This window comes from Manacus vitellinus, unplaced genomic scaffold, assembly GCF_001715985.3.
Source record: "Manacus vitellinus isolate BGI_N305 unplaced genomic scaffold, ASM171598v3 scaffold_60_pilon, whole genome shotgun sequence".
NCBI classification, from domain to species: Eukaryota; Metazoa; Chordata; class Aves; order Passeriformes; family Pipridae; genus Manacus; species Manacus vitellinus.
The window spans coordinates 2,525,043-2,549,086 of record NW_021940687.1 but is presented as its reverse complement, the minus strand read 5'-3'; the positions used below and the strand labels follow the sequence as shown (position 1 = coordinate 2,549,086).

At 49.5% G+C, this 24,044-nt stretch overlaps 1 protein-coding gene across 1 annotated transcript; it reads left to right on the top strand.

The window, feature by feature from the left end:
• Window positions 1-2,648: 2,648 nt before the first annotated feature.
• On the top strand, window positions 2,649-23,641 carry HDLBP (high density lipoprotein binding protein). The gene is made up of 27 exons (XM_008930189.2): window positions 2,649-2,745; window positions 3,278-3,390; window positions 4,306-4,460; window positions 4,930-5,145; window positions 6,748-6,954; window positions 7,420-7,635; window positions 8,456-8,662; window positions 8,868-8,975; window positions 9,518-9,622; window positions 10,084-10,162; window positions 10,809-10,948; window positions 11,222-11,326; window positions 11,605-11,718; window positions 12,044-12,130; window positions 12,289-12,420; window positions 12,731-12,949; window positions 13,773-13,994; window positions 14,224-14,442; window positions 14,759-14,897; window positions 15,296-15,450; window positions 16,083-16,187; window positions 16,887-17,021; window positions 17,563-17,706; window positions 17,879-18,064; window positions 19,856-19,972; window positions 20,436-20,564; window positions 21,200-23,641. The coding sequence occupies exons 2-27, from the start codon at window positions 3,315-3,317 to the stop codon at window positions 21,284-21,286; spliced, it is 3,804 nt and encodes a 1,267-aa protein (XP_008928437.1). The 5' UTR covers window positions 2,649-2,745; window positions 3,278-3,314; the 3' UTR covers window positions 21,287-23,641.
• The last annotated feature ends 403 nt before the right edge of the window (window positions 23,642-24,044 follow it).

Below are 24,044 nucleotides of genomic sequence, written 5' to 3'. Positions count from 1 at the left end.
GTCAGTTTTCAGAAAGCAAGTATTTTCATCTATGGTCACTCATTACCAAAAGATCGACCTGCCCTGCATGAACATCTGACAGAGGGCAGTGGCTGCCACAACCTGCCCAGCCCTGCTACTGTGTGTGGTCCTCGTTGAGTTGGATTGTAGCTACCTCCATTAACGAAGTGCTAATGTTTTTATTAAATATACTTTTAAATAACATGTAACTGACATTTCTGTCCACAAGTACTGATTGTATTGGCAGCCTAACTCATGACTTCGCTTTTGTTTCTCTTCATACAAATGCTTCCCATGTGGTTAGGTCTGGCCCTTGCTGGAGGTTATTTTTAGGATTATTTCATTCTCTTTGTTTAAGCGCGCTCTAGACTTCTGAAACTTCTTTTGGCGCACAAGGACAGCACTACAGGCGGTGTATCACCCTGGCAGTTTGAAACCTGTTGACCCAGTCAGCCGCACACTAGCATGACATAGCTGTAACCTTAGTTTCAAAACCTAAGTGGGAAACCAGGGAGGTGTAGGATCCAAATGCAGTGCCTGAGCTGCTGGTTTTGATGTTACATTTAAAATACCATTCTAATGGTTGCCTTCAATTTTGGCCAGAGATGAATCCCTGAGACCTACAATATACCAGATGCTTGGGGTTGCTGGAGATGAGGAGCATTTGTTCTTAGCTTGTTATATGGGTGACAAGGCAGAAATTCATACAGATAAACCCTGGCCTTCAATTTCTCTTTGAATGTCTGGCTACTCTCTGAGGTGGAGGCTGCAAGAAAGATTTCTGCAGCTGGTGTGTACACAGCGAAACCAGCAGCTGTGCCTTGAGGTCATGGCTTTCAGGTAGGTGCTATATTGGGTGTTGTTCACTAACTTATCTTACCCACCTCCTCTAAGGAGCAGAGCACATGCAAGATCAGCCAGGTGGTGTTTTCTGGAGAAGTGAGAATTACAAGGATATTTGTGCTGTTAGCAAGGCTCCAGCCAGACCTCAGCAGCTGCTTGTGATATCTAGGATGCTGCCTTCCTGCCTTCATTGCTGTTTGGAGCTTGCCATGAGGTGGTGGCACCCTCGCCAGGGACCCAGCAGGCTGGAGGAGCCGCCTTGGAATCTGCAGGTGTTGCCGAGATGGCCTGGGACAGGTGCCGTGCCACTAATGCGCTTTCCTCGGATCTGTGGCAGCTTGAGCCATGCAGGCGTGTGCCAGGGACACGTAACCACGTGTTACACCGTGGCATAACCCTGCATAGTGAGGACAACTCAGGTATTTCTCCAGGATCAAGTTACTAGCCACCCTTTCTGTCCACCAGCAAATGCCTTGCAGAGGTCTGCGTGCTGCAGCAGCTGTACTTCAGCAGCATGACTGGCTGGCCTGGTACCTGCTTGTGTTGGAGTAGCAGATCATTACAGGATTAATTGCAACATTAGCTCTATTGCTCTGACAGCACAGGTCATGCTGCCTTGTAAGAGGTGTGTTGAAGTAGGGGAAAACCTCAGCCTTGGCTGAGTTGCAGATGAGGCCTGTATGGCCCCGTTGTGTCACTGCTCTTGTTGTTTTTCCCTGCTTTCCTTCTGGTACTGCTACCTTCCCTTACTGCCACAACTTCAGTGTGATGTGACACCCCTTCAGCAATGCTGGGTTTTTAGGAGCGACACTGTGGTTTTGGGAGTCGTTTCTGGCACACTGAAAGGTTGGAGATGGCAACTGTCACTTTGCTGAAAAGTGTCTGAGTTTGCTGTTCAAAATATGGTCCAAAGAGCACTGCAGGGTGTGTGTGGGAGAGGAGCCTCTTGTCCCAGAAGCAGGCAGAGGCACTGGATTTTAGGAGAGTGTAAGCCCTACAGGAGCACATGTAATGGCTATGGGGGACTCCAGGTGTGGATGGCTGCTGTACATCTGGCAGAGCGTATACTGTACTGGCTTTTACATTTTTACTTGTGTTCTAAAACACTTTTTCAGTAAATCTGTAGATCCAGATTCAGGAGATTTAAAACTCCTCCCAACAGTGTATTTTTTTTCTGGTTCCATCTTGTGTACACGTTTAAAATAGTCACTGTAAACCAGTGTGAATTTTCTTTTTCTGACTTGCAGATTTAGGGCTGGAGACAGAATTTAGTTTCTGGGGCATGATCTTATTTCAATAAAAACTGCAGAGCTGGATTGCCCAGCAGCTGAGTGTGGAGAGCCCTGAGTGTTTGCCTTAGTTTGTGAGGACGTCTATGTTGATTCACCCAAGCTCCACTAAACTACATTCCTAACTTGTGACTGATGGCAGCGTTGTTGGCAGGTTTTCAGGTTGTTTGTCTCTTCTGACTAGATACTGATGCTCTTGCTTTCAGCCCTTAAATTTCGTGTCTGTCTTGCACATCTGTTATTAATTGACTGTATTTTTGCCTGATACTAGATGGCTATTCTTGTAGCCAGTGTGATGAAAGAGTAGCTACTCCAGGCTTCCTGCTGTGAGGGTTGAGTAGATAGTGGCACTACCTGTAGTGCTGGTAAAACATGACATGTGTCATGTGTGGTGAGATGCAACTGGATATGAGACTGGTTTGGATAAGTGCAACTTTGAAACATACGGGCCATGCTCTTTTGAAAGTTACAGTAACAGGGGTGTCATGGTTTTCTGTTGTCTTGGAGCAGTCACCTAATTTATTTTAATTTTTTTTTCTATAAAGCAAAAGCTGGCAGGCTGACAAACGGGCAGCTTACAGGACGGACTCTCTGGCTACTGACCATTTAGCTGGTAAGTTCATATTTTGGGAGAGCTATAGATCTTGCTGTTGCTGAGCTTACTTGACAGAGTGGCTTTCTGAGTGTCTCCCTAAGTCAGCAGGAGTTCAGGCACCTAAATAAGTTTCTCAGGAAGAGGCAGCTTCCTAGGCCCTTTCTCTTTTCTCTCTATGGATATACAATGATCATGGACTGACTATCCAGACATTCGCATACTCATTTAAAAATTGCACACCATTAATAATTTATAGATTAATTAGATTATGCTTCAACAACTTATGGTGTCCCTCTTTCCAGAGACCTTCTTAGGTTGCACATCTTCTGCCTTCTTAATGAGGAGCTCTGGTTTTGGTGATCACTGTGCTTGGAGGAAATATCCCCCCTGAGTTCCTGTCTGGTTCAACAAGGGAACTGGGCAGCCAACAGGCACTGTGGGTGCTTTTCAAGAGGATAACAGGAAGAGTGCTCAGTAACAGATACTTTGTCTTCCTGGAGTGACCATGCATCCTGAGTAGTGATACTATTGCCTCCTCTGTCTCTTCCAGTGGCATACCCGGATTGTGTGTGGGTGGGAAGTCGACAATGAGCTCCGTGGCAGTTTTGACCCAGGAGAGCTTCGCTGAACACCGCAGTGGCCTGGCTCAGCAGCAAGTGAAAGGTAAGCAAACACAGCTGAGTTCCTGTGATGTGCCTCTAGGTCCAGATTGCACAGGCAATGTTCCATGTTCTTACCCAGGCTCACTCTGTGTGAGCACAAGCATGCAGACGTTGCATTCTCTGTTCCTAGATCAGTGTTTTCCCAGACTCTGGCTTTTCACCCTCAGCAGCACAGTGGTGGTGCTACACAGTGGAAGGTTGTGAGGAGACAAGCCTTGACACTTCAGAGAGCTCTGGCTAGCAGTGCTACCAGCCCTGGGAACGGGGCACATGCAAGAGTGGGGCACTGGGCTACATGAGAGCCTCATGGGATCAGTGTGCTGGGCTGTCATTTCCTTCCTTTGCTCAGCCAGGTGCTGGGAAAGTCACTGTAACCGTATGAACTGACTCAGTGATGGATTTTGGCAGCCATCCCCAGCTGTGAGCTGGCCCACTTGGCACAGCCCAGTGCACAACTGAATCGAACATAACTTTAGGACTTTGCCCTAACTATAGCCCTTCTCTCTGCCTTCCTCCTGAGCTTGTTTGTCTTATCCACTTCTGACCTGCACCCTTGCTCTGGTCCTTTTAATACTTTCTCCTCAGACTGTTCTCTCCTAATTAAGCCCCTCTTGACAAAGTTGGCAATAAGGTGCTGTTTACTGCCACCATTCACTTGCACGTTCACTCCCTGCATGCATTGTGCCAGCTCAGACGAGGCTGTTTGTTCGTGGCATCCACTGCAGTCTGTGCTATGCTGAGGTCAGTCGTGCTCCAGACTTGGCAGCTCCACAGGCATAGATGTAATAGGATTAATAGCAGTGCACAAGCCATTTGCTCTCTCTTGTTAGTGGTGCCTAATTACAATTGCACTGCCTGTGAACAGGAGCACTTCTGCAGGGAGGGCGTCTCATTTACCCTGTTTGCTTTACCCCAGTTACAGCTTTAAACTCTGAAGAAGAGAATGATCCTCCAACCTACAAGGAAGCCTTCCCTCCGCTCCCTGAGAAAGCACCATGTTTGGAAGCTGCCCAGGAACCCGCTGGTCCCTGGAGCAAAATTCGACCAATAAAGGCTTCTGTCATCACTCAGGTTGGTGGAATTGGATGTCTTTATCTCCCTTCTTTTCCCCACTCCCAAAAGTAGGTGAAGTGAAGCATTCCCTGGAGTATGAAATCCTTGGTATGGCAGCCTGTTTGCTGTACTTTACCCTGGTACTGCAATTGAGAGCTAGGACTGCTCTGGAGGGGAAGGATGTGTTGGAAAACTGTCCAGAAAAAACTCTACATCCGTGTTTCACTAATAGCTGAAGAATGCCTGAAGGGAGGATTGCAGAATTCCTATAGTGAGTGCTGATCCCCCTTTATGAAGACTCCCAGTGTGGGACAGACTGCCTGCTGCAGTGCTGCTGCACTTCCCTGCAGCTGGTTGATGGGCTGCACAAACCTGGGAGGTCAGCATGCCACTGAAGTCCTGTATGGCCATGAGAGAGGGAGGCACTGTCAGGCAAAAGCACGCTGACAGCTTGCGGTGCCCTTTCATCTGCCCTGTGTCTGTGCAGGTGTTTCATGTGCCACTGGAGGAGAGGAAATACAAGGACATGAACCAGTTTGGAGAAGGCGAGCAGGCCAAGATCTGCCTTGACATCATGCAGAAGACAGGAGCTCACCTGGAGCTGTCTCTCGCAAAGGACCAGGGCCTTTCTATCATGGTCTCTGGCAAGCTGGAAGCAGTCATGAAGGCTCGGAAGGAAATTGTCGCTCGACTGCAGACTCAGGTGAGGGCAGCTAAGTGTTTCTCACTTCATCCTTGCTCTTCCTCAAGACTCCAGAATGCTTTGAGACCCTTGGGCATGTGTGCTTATAAGCCAAGGAGATATTATTAGATGACTAATTCAGCTTTGCCACAAAAAAAGCACACAATTGGCAATTTGGAATGGAAATGAGACTTAAAATAGGGTTCAAAGCTAATTACAGGCCGTGGTGTTGCATGAAGGGTGGAGTCTGCAATCTCTGACTTTGTGCTGAGGTGCTGGTGCTGGCAGGAGTGCAGGCCCCTCATACAAAGCTTACAGTGTATGAGAACAGGCCGGTGCTTTCTCTGAAGTCCTTCAGAGGAGAACATGGAGGGGTGGGAGAAAGAAAAGTAGAGAAGAGGGAGTTCTGCCAAATGCTGAAAGCTTCTGATCAGGGTTCTGTGTGGTGTAACTCGAGCCACACTGGTAAGCAGTTGCAGCCCCCTTGTTTCAGTTGCTTTTCTTTTCAGTTCTGTGGGGTTTGATTTCTTACCTTCAGATTCTTGAGTTCACAAGCAAGATGGTAGGTCATGTTAGGGTTTATCACAGCCAGGTGTCATGGTGTGTTTTAAAGTGTAATGCCCAAGGTAGTTAATGCAATAGTTAACACCCTGTCTGCTTAGTGCTGTTCAGCCCATGTGTCATACCCTGCCAGAGGGAAAAGAAAGGGACAAACCCTGCATAATAGCTTAGGTTGTGCTGCCACAGATCCCTACCCCACTGTCCTCAAATATCCCTCCTACTGCCCTGGCCCTGGATCTGAAAGGTGTGTATGTATTCCAACTTCTTCTAGGCTTGGCTGGCATCAGTACGTGGACACAGAGTTGAAGAAACACACTAAGTGATCTTTTTTTGATTTGATTTGTTCATTTCTGTTGTAGCTTGAATTTTAAGTGTCTAATTAGTTAGTAGTTACATATTCACAGGGACCAAGAGCATGATAGCAATCCTAAGCTACTAGGTCAGTAAAAACTTGGTGAAAAGGGAAGAAGTCAGGAATCCCTGTTACAAACCAGCCCTTTAATGGTAAACTGAGAGAAGCTCTGGGGACCCCCTTTTCCAAGAGGAACCATCTTGAAGCAGTCCCTGGAGCAGCATGTGCTGTAATGAAAACACCTTAGCACTCAGTAGTGGTAAGCATCTCTGAGCTGTCTGCCTGCTGGAATGGGGTTTTGGTGTTGAATTTCAGTTTCCTAGGAGTCAGACTGTGTCTTGTTCTCTGTAGTCTTGGCAGCAGATATCAGAGTTCAGATAAACTGCTCCAGAGCCATCACCCCAGTTTCTCTCTGGTGCTGAGGGACTGTGAGACACTGGAGCATAGGCACCTCCTCATCTGTGCCTTAAGGCCTTTGCTAATTCAGAGTACTGCTCCTATACAAACAGAAGGCTTTTGAGGGAATAATGGGGTTTAGACTCCTGGAATACAGGCACTGTAGATCAGCTGTTCTGGCATAGTATCAGTCCTTGCACAGGATGTGCTGGAAGGCATTGTGTTTGCTCCTCAGTGGTACCACTAAGCAGCACATGACTTGCTTTCCCTGTGCAGGCAAGGGCTCTCTTAGATGTTTGGCTCTTGTGTTGCAGGCTTCAGCGACAGTTGCCATCCCCAAGGAGCACCACCGTTTTGTCATTGGAAAGAACGGCGAGAAGCTGCAGGACCTGGAGCTCAAAACTGCAACCAAAATCCAGATCCCCCGCCCGGATGACCCCAGCAACCAGATCAAGATCACCGGCACTAAGGAAGGGATTGAGAAGGCCCGACACGAGATCCTGCTTATCTCTGCTGAGCAGGTACTTCAGTCCTGTGATCTCTCATGTCATTAGCCAAATGGCCATTTTTCTTCTCCGTGGTATATTAGATGCTCGTGGCCACCATGACCACAGCCAGTGGCCAATATTGTTAGATTGTTAGTCTGAGCAGAGACGTACACCATGCCACTGGCTGTAGGAACACTGCTGCCAGGTTCTGTACCTTCTGGTTCTCCCTTTCATCCATCTCTGAAGTAGATAAGCAGTTTCATGTTTTGAAGTGAACCACAGTAGGTGCCAGCTGAGATATGGCAGAAGATTACAGAGGTGAATATCATAAATCGGCAACAGCAGTATTTGTAGGTGGAAAGGGATGGAGCCTTCAAACTGAAAAGGGTGCTTGGGGCCAGAGTGTCAAGCAAGACAGCATTGGGAATTTAGCTGTGTGTGGCAGAGATGATAATATTGATATCGGTTCCCACTGAGATCTGTTCTGGACCCTTCCAGGATAAGCGTGCCGTGGAGCGGCTGGATGTGGAGAAAGTGTACCACCCTTTTATTGCTGGCCCTTACAACAAGCTGGTGAGTGAGCTCATGCAGGACACGGGGACGCGCATCAACATTCCTCCACCCAGTGTTAACAAGACAGAGATAGTCTTCACAGGAGAGAAGGAACAGCTAGCTCAGGCTGTGGCTCGTGTTAAGAAGATCTATGAGGAAAAGGTATGGATGGTCCATAAAGCTTCCCATCTTCCCCCCACCTCCTCACAGCCCCTCTTCCCTTCTTGTTCTGCTTCTGTGGATCCCTCAGTTGCATTGTCCTTTTGTCAATTCTTGCTCAGCAGCCCTTGCAGTACGTGAACCCAGGTCTTAGCATTTTCTTGCTCAGCAGACTGGGACTTGGGGTGATTCTGCCTGGGAGGTGATAGATCTCCTGATTTTTTGTGTCATGGGAATTAGCAGACCACTAAGAGCTCTCTGGGCGTGTTCACACAGGTGCTACAAAGGAAGGAGGGCAGTGTGAAGGCTACAGTGTGGCCAACTGACAGTATCAAAGTTGCTACACGAGTAAAAGTTGCTGAAGAGGGAATTTCATTTTATTTTCCACAGCTAGCTTCCCTGTGAATATCCTTGTTGTAGGTTGTTGATATGTTTTCCCTCGTGGTTAGGTCTGTATTTATACCAGTCTGGATTTCAATAGAGATAATCAGCTTATAGCCTAATAGCCTACACAGTGTTGCGTTACCGCCCTGCCTGGGGACAGCTGGGCATTGTGCAAGGGCTGCAGTGTGTATGTGGTCTCTTCCATGTAGTGTCCCAGGGAGCTGACACAGAATTTTCATACTTCACCTGTGAATTTTTGAGAACAGGGCTTTCTGTAGGCAGCGTCCCAAAGATGCTAGGGTTCTGCAGAATCCCTGTGTTCACCTTGGCTTTGCTCTTTCCTGGGTGCAGAGGTTCACTGCATCTTGTGTCTCTCCCTTTCACTCTTGTCCTTCCTTGCTCCCTTGTGATTGATGCCCCAGTGCCTCTGCTCCTACAGAAAAAGAAGACTACTACCATCGCAGTGGAGGTGAAGAAGTCCCAGCACAAGTATGTCATCGGCCCCAAGGGCAATTCCCTGCAGGAGATCTTGGAGAAAACTGGAGTCTCTGTCGAGATCCCACCCACTGACAGCAGCTCAGAGACGGTGATACTGCGAGGCGAACCTGAAAAGCTTGGGCAAGCACTGACTGAAGTCTATGCAAAGGTATTGACAGGCCTCCTTTGAAAGCCCCATGAAGACACATTTGTGGGCACTGACAGGAGTTGGGGGGTGGTCTCAGTCAGTCTCAGTTGTGCTGTCAGAGATGCAGCTTAGAACTCAATACTGAGGGTGCGACATGGGAATTGAAATGGAATTTTTGTGAAAGCCTCTTCCAGTCTGTCCATCAAACAGCTTCTCTGTCTCTTAGGCCAACAGTTTTACCGTCTCCTCGGTCTCAGCCCCCTCTTGGCTTCATCGTTTCATCATTGGAAAGAAAGGACAAAACCTGGCCAAAATAACTCAGCAGATGCCAAAGGTATGGATGAGCTATTAGCTTAGCACCCACTGAAGCAGAATATGGTTTAGTCCAGATCGCTCCTTGTAGGAGAGAGAAATGTGTTCTAGCATGGATAAAACCAAGGAGGAAATTACACTAATCTTATAGTATTAAGAGGAACTATGAACTTCTGTTGCCTCAAACACTATTCATCCTATTTTACTCTTGAGGGTTGAGTCCTTCAGAGGAAACCTTATGTAGTACTATCTGGAGAATTGATATAGTAGGATACCTGCAAATGCTGATTTCAATGAGGCTTCTCCCTGGTGAATTAGATGGTATCTAGGGAAAGGTTAGATGAGGAACTTCTCCAAAGCCCTTGCAGTCTCCAGGACAGCACCAAAGCCTTATGATCTAGACACTGTGATATGACCAGAATTGTAAGTACCCTACTTGTGAAATCATGGGAATGATGTGTGTACCCTTAGTGGCAGAGATTGATGGTGTGGGCCTGACTGACTGCATTGGCCTGTCTTGTGTCTTGGAAAATTCTTATGGGTTTCCTTGCTTTGTGTCTCAAGGTTCACATTGAATTCACTGAAGGAGAAGACAAAATCACTTTGGAAGGACCTACAGAAGATGTGAATGTGGCTCAGGAACAGATTGAAGTCATGGTCAAGGATCTGGTAAGTTGGTGGTACTAGTTCTAGTATGTAAGAAGAAAATGGGGAAAGATGGGGCAACAGAGCACAGATGAAGCATAGGTCCCATCTGCAGAGTATCTTGACAGGCTTAACAGACCTTGCAGAAGGCAAGTGGTGTGGCAGATGAGCAAAACCCTTGGTTATGAAGCTTGTCCATAGCATTCTTAAAAAATCAGCAGTACATCTTAAGTCTTTTGATGCAGAGAAGGAAGGATTCTCTTTCAGTCACAGGTGGAGAAGCATTTAAGTCCCTTAAAATGTTATATAAGCATGGTGCTCTCAGCTCAAACCAGAGGAGTGTTCTGCTCTGCTCAACAGCAGGGAGGAATGATTGTAGCTGGCTGCTGGAGACTCAGTGCCAGCACTGGCAGTGGGCAGTCACGTCGGGCACAAACAGCAGCAGAGGGGGCCTGCCCTGCCTAGCCCTGTTCAATTCTTTATAGATCAACCGGATGGATTATACAGAAATCAACGTAGACCACAAATTTCACCGACACCTCATTGGCAAGAGTGGAGCTAACAGTAAGTGGGATGCCTTTCTAATCCTTCCTGTGTTCAGACTTTCTGTGTTTAGTCGATCATATCGTGGCTGCAGCTCATCCAGGGTGCTGTCCTCTGCTCTTCTGGAGTGACATTAGGACAAGGAGATGAATGGGCAGTGAGCCCTTGGCATATGTGAAGTGTCTTAGAAAGTTGAACAGATTACTTTGCCATGTCCTGGAGGAATTTTTTTTGGGGAGAGTTGGATTGGAGAATTCTCTTTTCTCTTTTTTTTCAAGTCCATCTATATGAATTGTATTTTAGCAGTTAATTGGGGGTGATCAAAATCTGCTTGGTGAGTTTCTCCCCAAAAAAGACTTTGGGATTGGAAATGCGTGAGCATCTTCTGGTCTAAATGTGGTGCTGTTTGGGGAAGAAACAGTTGCCTCACTCTGGCAGCTGAACTAGATACCACAGTATTTACTTGTACAGATTCTTGTATGGCATGGATCTGCTCTCGCTGAACCTCAGGGTGAAGAGGCATTTTCCCCTGGTTCAACCCCACTGCTCTTGCTTCTCCTCAGAGGCTGATTTACTTCTTAAACAGCCTCTAAGCAGTGATAGTCAAGGTGCCTTGCTTCCAAATTTTGGCCTAGCAGAGTGTGTCACCACAGCCCTTGCCTTGCAGTTAACAGGATTAAGGACCTCTACAAGGTGTCAGTGCGCATTCCCCCGGACAGTGAGAAGAGCAACCTGATCAGAATTGAAGGAGACCCACAGGGGGTCCAACAGGCCAAGAAAGAGCTGCTGGAACTCGCTTCCCGTATGGTTAGTGGGATGTGATTGCCTGGGAGGCCGCAGGGTTTGGACTCTTATGTTCCCTACTAACCATCTGGTGCAGGTGTGTGCCCCTAGCCTACTGAGCACTTGGATCTCATGGCAAATGCAAGTTCCTCTATTCCCTTGGATCCCCTTTTCTGTCAACCTAGAGTGAATTATGTCTGGAGGAGAAAAGAGGGACAATCTGTCAGGCAGCAAAGTGGTGATTACAAGTGTGTGGCTCTCCTGCTGAACACTCCATGTAAACTCTCTTCTCCTCAGGAAAATGAACGCACCAAGGACCTAATCATTGAGCAGAAATTTCACCGGACCATCATTGGGCAGAAGGGTGAGCGGATCCGGGAAATCCGGGAGAAATTCCCAGAGGTAAGGCTTTCTAGGAGGTAAGGAATCCAGAGAGGATGTTTTCTGCTTGGGTAGTAGACACATTGTCACTAAAGTCATAAATTTAGTGTCTCTGTAAGTATGAGAAATGTGTAGCTAATATGTGTCTGCTCCTACATCTAATGTGTTTGAAAAGATGGTTCTTTTGGCCAGAGACTGCTAACATGGTTACCCTCTTCCAGAAGGAAAAGGGAGTGTGCACATGTCTGACACAGTTCTTGCATTTGCTTGAGTTGACTCTAAATGACCATCTCCTGCAGGTTATCATCAACTTCCCAGACCCTGCACACAAGAGTGACATCGTCCAACTCAGAGGTCCCAAAAACGAGGTGGAGAAGTGCACCAAGTACATGCAAAAGATGGTGGCAGACCTGGTGAGGGCAACTTCAATCTGCTGTTCTCTCCCCCATGTCTGGATAACTCTGAATTAGAGCAAATTGTAGTAGCTTGGCTAGGGCTGACACACTTCAAGATGAGGGAGCTGAGGACATTGTTATATCTGGATGGGGGCAGGTGGGTAATACTTGTTATGTAAGAGCACAGGAGAAGGTACCTGCCTTTGCTTATTCATGCAAGTCTCATACAGAGAATTCCTTGGGTCTAAGCCTGTTGTCAAAAGCTTGTTTATCAAATTCCTGGGATGGCACCTCACTTGCCATGACAGTGTAATCTTTAATTCTCCCTTCCTTTCTCCCTTAGGTTGAAAACAGCTTTTCTATCTCTGTTCCCATCTTCAAACAATTCCACAAGAATATCATAGGGAAAGGAGGTGCCAACATCAAGAAGGTAAGATATCTTTCCTTTTTCCAGTGCCTATTGTGGTCACTGCCTGCAGCGAGGTCTCTCCTGCTCATTGGTAATGTAAAATGAAGAAACCTCCAAGGCCTTTTTTTCCAACATAGGACACCTCTCAAATGATTTTTTTGGGGTTTTTTTTGTGGCAGATCCGTGAAGAAAGCAACACCAAAATTGATCTCCCGGCAGAGAACAGTAACTCAGAGACAATTGTTATCACAGGCAAGAGAGCAAACTGTGAGGCTGCTCGCCACAGAATTCTGGCTATCCAGAAGGAACTGGTAAGTGAAACAGCTGGCCTGTGACAGATGAGGGACATGAAAATATAAATATAGGAGATATAAATATAGAAGTGCCTGTAGTGGGGGTGGGCAGGGAGGAGACAAATGTGGGTGTCAGTGTGTTCTTGACACTTCAGCTGAAGTTTGTGGCTGCTCATGTGTTAGGAGTGGCCAGTCTCAATTCCCTCTGGTCAGGCATTTCTTACACACAGCTCCTGCAAAGCTCCTGGCAATGGAATTAGAGGGAAAGCAGAGTGGGTGCAAACACATTGCTGCAGCTAGACTAACACCCCATACTGTCCTCCCTTAGGCCAACATCACTGAAGTGGAGGTCTCCATTCCTTCCAAACTGCACAATTCCCTCATTGGCGCCAAAGGCCGCTTCATCCGCTCCATCATGGAGGAGTGTGGTGGAGTCCACATCCACTTCCCCACCGAGGGCTCTGGGAGTGACACCGTGACCATCAGGGGCCCAGCCCAGGATGTGGAGAAAGCCAAGAAACAGCTGCTGCATCTGGCAGAGGAGAAGGTGAGCCTTGTCTCATAGGGGAAGGAGCAGGTTGGTTTGGCCAGCTGTTTCTTTTGGGGGCTTGAAGTGACTCACTCTACCTGCTGGGAAGCCTCTAGCACCAGACAGACAAATCCTCTTTTGAGGGATTTGAGTACAGATTGGACAAGGCTCTTCTGCCCCTCATGGATAGAAGAACTGGCTGTAATGCTTCTCTACCCAGGCTGGCAACACACTCAAAGAGTTAAGGCTCTCTGCTCTTGTGACTTGAATGCACTTGGGTGTCCACATTTCTCCAAAACAGCTTCTGCAGATGTCCTTCACTTTTTTCTTGATCTCTGAATTTCAGCTCCAGTTCTTCCATTTCACTACATGTATGCAGGTTTGAGAACTTCAGAGTACAAGATGTTGCTTGGAGTTGTGGCTGACTGACCGACTGACTGGTCATTTTAATAGCAAAAGCCCCTGTCTAGGGTCAGCATGTGAACATGTTCCCCATGTGAATTGGGTGGTTGCCTCTGTGGCCTGGTTTGCAGCAGTCACTTAGCAAATGGTTGTACTGCCTTGCGTGAGGGTCAAACCAGGCTTCTAGGGAAGCCTCTGCTTGTATCTCACTGGTCATGCTGAGTGTACAGTTAGATTTTCAGCCCTGAGAACATCTTTAGGGTAGTGTTTTTAATCTAAGACATTGTTTACCTTTTTTACTTCAACAGCACTCTGCATCTACCTTGCTCTTGCAACACTCTGTGTGTGGGTGTGGGTGACATTCCCACATGCTGATTGTTGATGCTGGTGGGTGTTTTCTATATATTGACATGCTCCACGGGTCTCTGGCTCCTTTCAGCAAACAAAGAGTTACACCGTGGACCTCCGTGCAAAGCCAGAGTACCACAAGTTCCTTATTGGTAAGGGTGGTGGCAACATACGTAAGGTGCGTGACAATACCGGGGCCCGCATCATCTTCCCCACCTCTGAGGACAAAGATCAGGAGCTGATCACCATCATGGGAACAGAGGAGGCTGTCAAAGAGGCACAGAAGGAGTTGGAGGCCCTCATCAAGAACTTGGTATGATCTACTTTTTCTGCATTCCTTCCTCTCACTGTAGCAAAATGTAACAAGTCAGTGTGGAGGACCTGCTTGCCTAAAACCATTTGCTGCCCTTCAAGGGAGCTCAGGAAGGTCATTCTTGTTGTTCCTTTTTGGGGTGAGGTTGTAAGCTGATTGCTGTTGAGTGCAGCCATCTCATGCTTATCACCAGGACAGGCAGGGCTGACTAGCTGTCATCTATTGGCAGGACAACGTGGTTGAGGACTCCATGGTGGTTGACCCCAAGCACCACCGCCACTTTGTCATCCGGAGAGGACAAGTTCTGCGTGAGATTGCAGATGAATATGGTGGTGTGATGGTCAGCTTCCCACGCTCCGGCACCCAGAGTGATAAAGTCACCCTCAAGGGAGCCAAGGATTGTGTGGAGGCAGCCAAGAAACGCATCCAGGAGATCATCGAGGACCTGGTATGTCACAGAAAAACTGTCTCTTCTGTACTTTGTTGCTTCAGCAGTGCCCTTCTTGAACCTGCTGTGTGGCCAAGCTTTATGAGAACAAGTCCTGTGGTAGTTCTGGGATTTGAACCTTTGCTGTCAACATATAGGGTCTGCAGCCTGGGCAGTGGCAGCTGGCTCCAAAATGGCAATGCTATGTGAAGGAATTGCCTCCCCTGACCATCTTCTGTCTCCCCTCTGTCCATTTTGGATTTCACCATGCACAATAATCCTGTTTTCTGGTGTGAAAGAGGCTACATCACAATAGAGCAACTCTGCTTTCCCACAGGAAGCTCAAGTGACAATCGAATGCACCATCCCACAAAAGTTCCACCGCTCCATTATGGGCCCCAAAGGATCCCGGATCCAGCAGATCACCCGGGACTATGGTGTCCAGATCAAATTCCCTGACAGGGAGGAGAACCCAGGTATACCTATGGATGCATGTTCACGTGCTAGTTGGGATGATCAAATAAGTGTAGTGTACCAGCACTCCATACCAGTTGACATGTTCTATTTAAAATCTATGGAGAACTGATCCCTGGTGTTCCTACAGTGTCCTTGAATCTGGGCTTAGCATCAACCTTGCCCTCTTGGGAAGAGGGGACACTTTTAGGAGGTCAAACCACAGACCTGGGTGTTGTGGATGTGTTGTCACTGCAGAGTGCAGGGAGTACGAGGACCTACCCCAACAAAAAGGGCTCTACGAGCTTACCAAGGCCTCTCTGAGCTCTCACTGCTGGCTGAGCCTGAGGATCTGAAGGTGGGGGGATGAAAGCAGGGAGGGGGCTCTGTGCATTCAACACAAGACTTTCCATGTTTCCAGCTCCTGTTGCAGATCCAGCTGTGCAGGAAAACGGTGAGGAAGGTGGGGAAGGCAAGGATGGGAAGGACACAGATCCCAGCTCTCCGAAGAAGTGTGATATCATCATCATCTCTGGCCGCAGGGAGAAGTGCGAGGCAGCAAAGGAGGCACTGCAGGTGTGTGGCTTTCTCAGCCCCTTACCCTGTTTAGACAGTGATGCCTGGATGTGAGCTTTGGTGGTGGTAGTAAAAGCTGGTCAGTGCAGGGTGCAGTGCAGGTGGTCAGTGATGCTGGCTGTAGAGGGGGTCTGCACCACTCAAGGGAAGCCCCTTTGCTCTGTGACTTAACCTGGCGACTTCAGTCATAGTATACCTTGCATGACCTTACAATTGCTAGAGCTTGTAGGCAGCCCCAAGCTATTTGCCACAGAAGTATGACATGCTTGTTTTATGGAGCACAGCTGGAATGAGGAGGAGTTTGACTGAGGCTGAATCATTCCAGCTTTAGCAGACCTTGCCACGCTCTTTTAGTTATGTTTTCCAAGTCTCTGCTAGGCTTGGAAAATGCCAAGGATATGAAAATAGCCTGTCCCCCAGGTTAGGTTTCAGATTGCTTGTTTGGAAAGCATGCTTCAATACGCAACAGGTCATCTTGGTGTTCCCAGCTGTTCTCTCTTCCTGTAGAGTTTGTATCCTGACTACAGGGGAATGTACCTCAGTTCAGCAACATGTTCTTTTGGGCAAGTATACAGCAAGCTGGGAGACAGGAGAAGTCTTTTCACTGGTAAACTGTGCTCCATCCCCTGCAGGCTCTGGTTCCTGTCACCATTGAGGTGGAAGTTCCCTTTGATCTTCACCGTTACATCATTGGCCAGAAAGGAAGCGGGATCCGCAAAATGATGGATGAGTTTGAAGTAAGTTGTTCCCCCTGGAGAACCTCTAAGTGACCCCATTTAGGGTGGTGACAGTCACTTGCAACATACTCAGGTCTGTCACAGCTTGACCGTGGAACCCAGGCTCCGTAGTAGGAAAATGATCCCCGGGTGATTTGGTCCCTGGCTCCAGGGCTCAGCAGGTTTTGTGCTGAAGCTGTATGATCAGTGTTGGTGTCGTGAGTGTTGCATGACTTGTTTGGCATCTGCAGGGATTCCTCACCAGTGTGAGAATTGTTTTCATCCTGGGCCATGGGAAACAACTGTGCCTGCCCATTTAGGAGAATTCTCCAGAGCCAACAGGGGCTCCCAGAGCTGGTGCATGTTGGCCACAGACAGTGCTATTGAACGTGTATTTGTTTCCTGGCCTCTCTGGGCTGGTACAGGGACTGCTGGGGACTTAAGCCCTGCAGCAAAGCAGCCTGATAATGGCTGGAAAAAGAGAGTTCTCTTCAAAAACCGTCTAGAAATGGTCCCAGGCAACTGACTCTGGGTGCCCCAGCTTGATGACCTTCAGAGGTCCTTTCCAACCTGAACCATTCTGTGGTTTTTAGGCCGCCTCGGTGGGAGCTGTTCTTGGTGGCAGGGGAGACCAGTGAGATGCCAACCTGCAGTGAGAGGCATCACAAGTGGTACAGAACAGGCAGTGATACAAAATTATAATCACTACTTGTTACTCAGGTGAACATCCAGGTGCCTGCTCCTGAGCTGCAGTCGGATATCATCACCATCACTGGGCTGGCTACCAACCTGGACCGTGCCAAGGCCGGGCTGCTGGAACGAGTGAAGGAGCTGCAAGCTGAACAAGAGGATCGGGTAAGGCCTGTACTTGTCCTTCTTCCTTCCAGACAAGCAGGGCTTCAGCCTCTGGGCGCAGACTCCTGGAACCCCTCACCTTTTAAGACTACCCTTAGATGTTCTGTGGGTGTTAAGTGAGTTAACCAAAGGTAACTCATTTGACACGAACTAATGGGAGAGTTTGGGGATGTAACTTTGGACTGTCGGAGTCTCTCTCACCTTCACGTGCCTTCGAGACACTGCTGGGTAGGAATCTCACTGTGCTGGGAGTCTCTCTGTACCTATCCTCACTGAATCCTTATCACAGCTCTGAATAAATAGGTGAGGGATGAGTTGAGTGGTTGTTTGCTGTTTGTAGTTTCCAGCTGAACTTAGTGAAAGCACAAGGTCCCAGCAGATAGCTTGGGTGCTCTTCTGTAACCATGTACACTTAAGCAATGGTGCTGCAGATTATGTTCCAGGCATCTCAGAAGTCAGAAGGAAATGCTGGGACTTAAGTGGTTGTCACTGGACCAGCCATGGTGTGTTCCCTCCTCTCACTCTGCTTCTCCTGTTCCAGGCCTTGCGAAGCTTCAAGCTGACAGTCACTGTGGATCCCAAGTATCACCCTAAAATCATTGGGCGGAAGGGAGCAGTGATCACCCAGATACGCACAGAGCATGAGGTCAACATCCAGTTCCCTGACAAGGATGATGAAAGCCAGGTGAGACGTCAGAGACAAGGATGGCTGGTGGTTGTCTCTGAGCATCTTCTCGAGAGCTCTGAACTCTCTCCACTGCCCTTGGATAAGGTGGATGGTAAACGGGATTAGCAGGGAGAAGGCTTGCTCCATTGCTTATGAGCCTGATCTCTCAACACATGTCCCTGTGCCCCAGGCCCAAGACCAGATCACCATCACTGGCTATGAGAAGAACGCCGAGGCTGCCCGGGATGCCATCATGAAGATCGTTGGGGAGCTGGAGCAGATGGTGTCTGAGGATGTGACTCTGGACCATCGTGTTCACGCCCGCATCATCGGAGCACGTGGCAAAGCCATCCGCAAAATCATGGATGAGTTCAAGGTGAGCGGTGGGGCGATGCAGCACAGGTCAGGCTGGACCTGGGTGGCCACTTGCTCCTCTGTGAAGAGCTTGGTACCAGCTTGGTGCTGAATTCAGGAGCCTGAGGCTCACATCTTGTGGTCTTGTGCCTGTTGAGCACCTTCAGCTGCAGCAGACACAAAAGAAAGCCAGTGCTGCCCTGCTCACCTCCAGCTGTGTTCCCACCAGCATACGAGCAGCATCCCTGAGCCATGGCACCCTGGTATGCTCAGGATATCTGGGCTGTCTGGACACCACATCCAGACACCAGCTGAAGCATCCCCACACTACCTCAACTCTGAGTCACACTCCTTTGAAAGCCAGGCTGGGAGCTTTTCCTGTTTTGCTGGAACCCAGCCAGAAGAGGAACCTGAGAATGCTTCCTTGTTGCTCTGGGTTAGCCCTGCAAGTAGCACTGAGCTCTGTCCCTCTCTGCAGCTCTTTTGTTGGGTTTCTTGCAGTCCCAGCTGGTCTTCAGAGACAGGAGGAGGTGGTTATGTCATCTACTCTGATTACTGAAGTGGGCAGCCAGGTCTCTTGCTGGAGTCTCTGTGAGGAGGCTGTGCCCAGGCCTCCTCAGCTACTTGAGCTTAATTCAAGGAATTCCTTTGGATTTCCTTTAGGCCACTGTTGATTCCCTTGACTTTGGGAATCAGGGGATACTCTCAGGGCTCCAGATGTAGCAAAGTCAGCTGGTCTGGGAAGGGCAGGGATCTCTACCCTGCCAGAATGTGGCATCAGCAGCAGGTTTTACTGCAGGGGCAGCAGTGAACATGAATCCAGAAGGATGGGGTTTTGGAGACTTGCATCTCAACTGGACTCAGTTGTTGAAATAAACTGTTGTTGAAACAGCTTTCCCAAATGAGCAGCCTTTGGGTTTGGTCCTGCCTTGTGCAGCTTTTCCAGCACCCCTCTCAAAGGCAGGCTGTGAGAGAGCACAGTCCCTGGGGTTGTACTGGTTTTAACAACCAACAGGGAACTAAAGTCCAACTAAGCCACTCCCTTTCCCCTGCTCCTTCTGATAATGAAGGGACAGTAAGGAGAGATTATTAGTTGAAATAACAATGTACTAAAATCACAATAACAACAGCAGTATTAATAGCAAAAATTTTATATAAAGAAGGTGCCCTACCCACAAAAGGGGGTAGGGCATTCACCACCAAGAACCAAAAACAAACCGCTCCCCAAAAACAGCACCGCCTGCATGGTCTCCAGACAAAGGCAATATAGCAAGGAGAGCTCCCACAGCTTAATGTTCTCCCCCAGCACCAGTCTGAAAACAACTAAGAACTAGGACAAACCAAACCCCTGGAAGCTAGATCATCCACACTGCACCACCCAATTCCACACCACTGTGCTTGGCTCTATTCACCTGGCCCAGGATTACTCTGTCAGACACAGAAAGCTCATTGTGCTTCATGCTGATGGTGGCTTGGTGGTGAAAATGCTTGTAACAGTGCAAGGACACTGTCTGGAAATGCAACCACTCTCCTGCCTCTGCTGCAGGAGCTGCCCAGAAAGCAGCGAGCCTCTGGGAGTGAGAGCAGCAGGGGATGCTCAAAAGACTGCTCTGCTTTCCTTCACAGCAAACTGGACAAGCTTTGGGGCGGGTGTATTCCTGCTCACCCCCTGGTGTCTGAGCTGTGGGGGTCCTAAACAGACCTGTGCCTGTGAACAGACAGTGGTCTGTGAATCTTAATGATGAGGGTCATGGGGAGTCTGTGGCATTCCAGATGTGCAGGTGTAAGTCCTGTCCTGTTTCTTTTGTTGCAGGTGGATATTCGCTTTCCCCAGAGTGGAGCTCCTGACCCCAACTGTGTGACCGTGACAGGACTCCCTGAGAACGTGGAAGAAGCTATTGATCACATCCTGAACTTGGAGGAGGAATATGTAAGCGTTCAGCAAATCGGGGGGGGGCTTAGCAAGAATTTCTCCTGCCACAGAGTTGGATGTCTGGAGTATCTCAGACATATACCAAGAAGATACATACTTCTATATATATCTTAGACATATACTCAGAAAATACCAAGAAGTGGTATTTTCTTCCACTGCCTTGGAGAACTTAAGCCCTATGCAGGTGACAGTCAGCCCCCTCAAACCAGATGGACTGCCCCCACTGTCCAAGAGTGAATGAGAATGCTGGGACAACCCAGGGTGTGCATGTGCTTGCCTTGCAGCAGCTTGCACCAGTTAGGAGTTGTGGCCCTCAGATTAATGCTGAAACGCTGTATTCCGTCATTGTAGAACAGCTGGTGAGCTTGAACAGGTTGCAGCATGGTGAAATAGAGGGTGGGCATATTATACCAGTCTGAGGAGCTATCCAGATCCCCCCTTATTGGTTGTGTTGCTGCAGCTTGCCGATGTGGTGGACAATGAGGCGATGCAGGTGTATATGAAGCCCTCCTCACACGAAGAGTCCAAGGCCCCATCCAAGGGCTTTGTGGTGAGAGATGCCCCCTGGGCCACTGTCAACAACGAGAAGGTGAGTGAGTGCTGCTTCTGCTGCAGGCTGGGGCCACAGGGCGTGGGGACCCTCCTATCTGGGCTGGGGACACAGAGCACTCTCCCTCCTTGGTGACAGAGAAAGCAGTGAAGGGCCCTCCTGCTCTTTGTGGCCTGTGCAAGCTGAGCACAGGCCTGGGCTCTCCTGTCTAGCTTTCGAAGCCCACTTTGGCTACCCCACTGTGGAGCTGTTGGAGAATGGGGCACCCTTAACAGAAAGTGTCCTGCCTGGTTGTGTTGTTTTTAGGGGTAGGGACAGGGCCCTTTGCTGCAGCACAGAACTGGCTCAGTGTTTGCAGCTGTGAGCTGGAGCATGTGGCAGCTCATCCTCAGCTGCCCCGGCACTGCTGCAGGCCTGGTGTGACCCTGCTCCAGTGGCCCAATTACTGAGCTGGGACCTTTGGAGCCCTTGTGCCTAACTGCACCCTCCTTGATGTCATCCCTCGATGGCTCCACCCTCCACCCTGGGCAGTCCTGATGCCACAGTGATCCTTTTTGTCCCTGCCTCATTGTCTCTGCTCCTGGGACATCAGTGATGTCGCTTAGCTCAGGGCCTCACCGTGTAGGTTCACAGCAGGGCAGGAGCTTAACTTGTTCCCTTTTTGTTTGCTCTAGGCCCCTGATATGAGCAGTTCTGAAGACTTCCCCAGCTTTGGGGCTCAAGTGGCCCCCAAGACTCTTCCCTGGGGACCCAAACGATAATGACCTGGAAGCAGAAACTCCTCCAGCCCGCTGACCTGACACTAACCTGCCACAAATACTTCCTGTCTGAAATCTGACCCAGCGGCTGGAGCACAAGTCAATTGCCCCAAGAGGTCTCCTAATGGTGTCTGGAGTGCTAGACCCCATCCTGCTCCCCTCAGCTATCACCGTGGCTAGGACCCACCCTCATCTCTTGATGGATATTCTTTCCTCCTTTGGAACAAGGCTTCCACTCAGATTCAAACACTAAATGTGTGTGTTTTTGTTAGAAACTTCATAATTGACTCCAAGTGGCTAAGATTCGCAGCTTCCCAAGCGCTAGCAGAGCAATCTGCTCTCTTGAGCATGTCTGACTAGGCATTCTCGCCTTCATTAGGAGACCTCCTTTACTGTGGCTAGGAATCTACTTCCTGTCTCATGACCTCAGGAAATAAATTTCCTTGACTTTCTAAAGCCAAAACGTTTGCCCTCTTTTCCTTTGTGTTTATCCCAGGCCTTACCTTACCTTTGTAGAGTGCAATCAACTTTTTTTCCTTTTAACCGCCAAAAATTCATTTAATGCTGATAGCTGACTGTGGGGAGAGCTTGAAATAATCTAAAAGGTCAGAAACTTGCTTTTTAAGGAACAAAACCTTCAGTAGGTTGTAGAGGCAACAGAGATGGAACAACGTACGGCTACCCTGGTCAGGAAAACACCTGTGAGTGCAGCAAGCGCGCGCCCCTGCGCCACACCAAGCACAGCCCCAGCCTGCACACGTGGCCAGTCTTCCAGTGCTTGATGACAGACCCCGCTCCTAGCTCCCCATGGTCTCTCATTCCCCCTTGCCAGCAGCGTGAGCAGGCAGGAGAGCCAGCACGTGGCGGTGTGAGCGGCCGGGACAGATGTGGGTTGGCCGAGGTCGCTGCGGTGGCGCAGCTCAGGAGCAGCTGGGGGGACACAGGCTCGGAGAAGCTGCAGTCCCCTGCTAGCGCTGCAGCAGCTCGGCGTGAGCGGCAGTGACACCATTCCTATTGCCTTCTTTCTACCTCAGACGTCAGTATGGTGGGGGCCTCTCGGCGGTCACGGGTGAGCAGCTGTTCCAGCTGCTGCCTGGGCAGCCAGAGCAGAAACGTGGATGAGAAGCAAGAGGAGCCCTGTGTCTCTGTGTGGCTGTGGGAGCTGCTCCAGAGGGAAGCTGAGCAAGGTGACACTGAGGCAGGCTGTGAATCCGTAGGACTGCGTGCTGAGCCAGCACAGGGCTCAGCCCCAGGGCCACAAGCACAGCTGCGCTGCAGCCCCTGGCTGCAGAGGTTGTGTGAGTCAGGCTTTGCTCTGACAGCATCGGGGCTGAAGTGTAGGCTAAGCCCTCCCGAGGCCTCCATCATGTGGCGGTAGAAGGTGATTCGTGCTCTGTACTCGGGGCCACTTGTACCTGGGCCTTGCCATGACTTGCTTGAAGGGGACTGTGTCCAAGCTTCTCCAGCCAGTAAGAGGAAAACCACGTCTTTGTGGAGGGAGGCATGGAGCATGGGGTTTTTGTGTGCCCCTACTCCCCTGCCTCAGTCCTACAGAGCTTGTAGTCTGAGCCATTCCTCTATCCCAGCTGCTTCAGCTCTTGGACAAGCAGGAGTCCCTAGCCTCTCTTCTCTATTGCTGATGAGGGAGCAAAGATCTGGCAGGCTGAGCCAAGCCTTCTTGTCTTTCTCTCCATGGGGCAGGCCGAACATGCCGATGCTTTTCCCTCCCACACCAGCTCTTCTTGGCAGAGACTGCTATGCAGAAGTCGAATCAAAACCTCACAGTGCTCTCCTTAAGTCTGAGAACCAAGTGAAATGGACCATGGCCCGTTGTGGGGTGCCTGGTTGCCCCTGAAGGACAGGGTGGCCTTGCCTCCAGCAGGGGAGACAGGAGGGGTCCGACAGAATTAGGGTGATACCTTCCCATCTGCATCTGTCAAAAAATGGTTAATACCCCTGTAGCTTAGTTCTGTCCTGCATCACCAAGCCTACCACCCCCTCCTCTTCCTCCTCCTCCTCTTAATGCCCCCGTGCCCTCACCAGTTGCACAGCAAGGCTTGAGTTACATCTGGGGCACCCACCACCATGGGCTCGTGCCCCACAACCCGACCCTCCACTATAAAGAAGGTCATGAAGTGATTGTACCTAGTACTGTCCCCCCACCACCCTCCTTCCGCAGCAAACGGTGGCATGTGTCCATTTCCTATCTTTGACGTCTTCCATATTGTACGTTTCCATAGCAATGATCCCTTGGCCTTAACTTTGGAATTTGGAGACTATATGCAAACATGTAAAAAGGCTCATGAGTATGGATGACACTGGAATTTTATAAATTCTAAAATAAAACCTGAAACAGCTTGGAGTGTGGTGGATATTATTTCTGCTGTTGGGGTGAGGTCCGAGGCAGCCCATGCTGGGCCAGGTTTAGCCCAGGCTGAGGAGTTCCAGCTTGCACACCTGAGCCCTCTGCTGTGGCCATGCCCTTAACGGGGTGGGACTCACACAGCAAGTGGTGGGTCGAGGGAGGAGGCAAGGGCAGTGGTGGAGGCTGCACCCTCTTTCTAGGGAGGCACCAACCTCCTTGGACTCAGGCAGGTGGTGCCAGGGACACTGCCAGTGCAGGGGACAAGAAGGAGGCACTAGCCATGGTCTCTTGCTCAGCTGCTCCACAACCAGAACATCTCATCTGCCCTCAGCGACTGGGACTGCTCGGATTTCCTCCCTGCCAGCTCCTGGACACAGCGGGGCAGTCACCATGTGG

What these genes read in the sequence shown, in the direction of transcription:
- HDLBP (XM_008930189.2), top strand. Translation starts at nt 3,315, where the DNA reads ATGAGCTCCGTGGCAGTTTTGACCCAGGAGAGCTTCGCTGAACACCGC. An exon ending in AGGCTTCTGTCATCACTCAG is followed by an intron (nt 4,461 to 4,929) that starts GTTGGTGGAATT and finishes GTGTCTGTGCAG; the next exon opens with GTGTTTCATGTGCCACTGGA. An exon ending in TCCGGGAGAAATTCCCAGAG is followed by an intron (nt 11,327 to 11,604) that starts GTAAGGCTTTCT and finishes CATCTCCTGCAG; the next exon opens with GTTATCATCAACTTCCCAGA.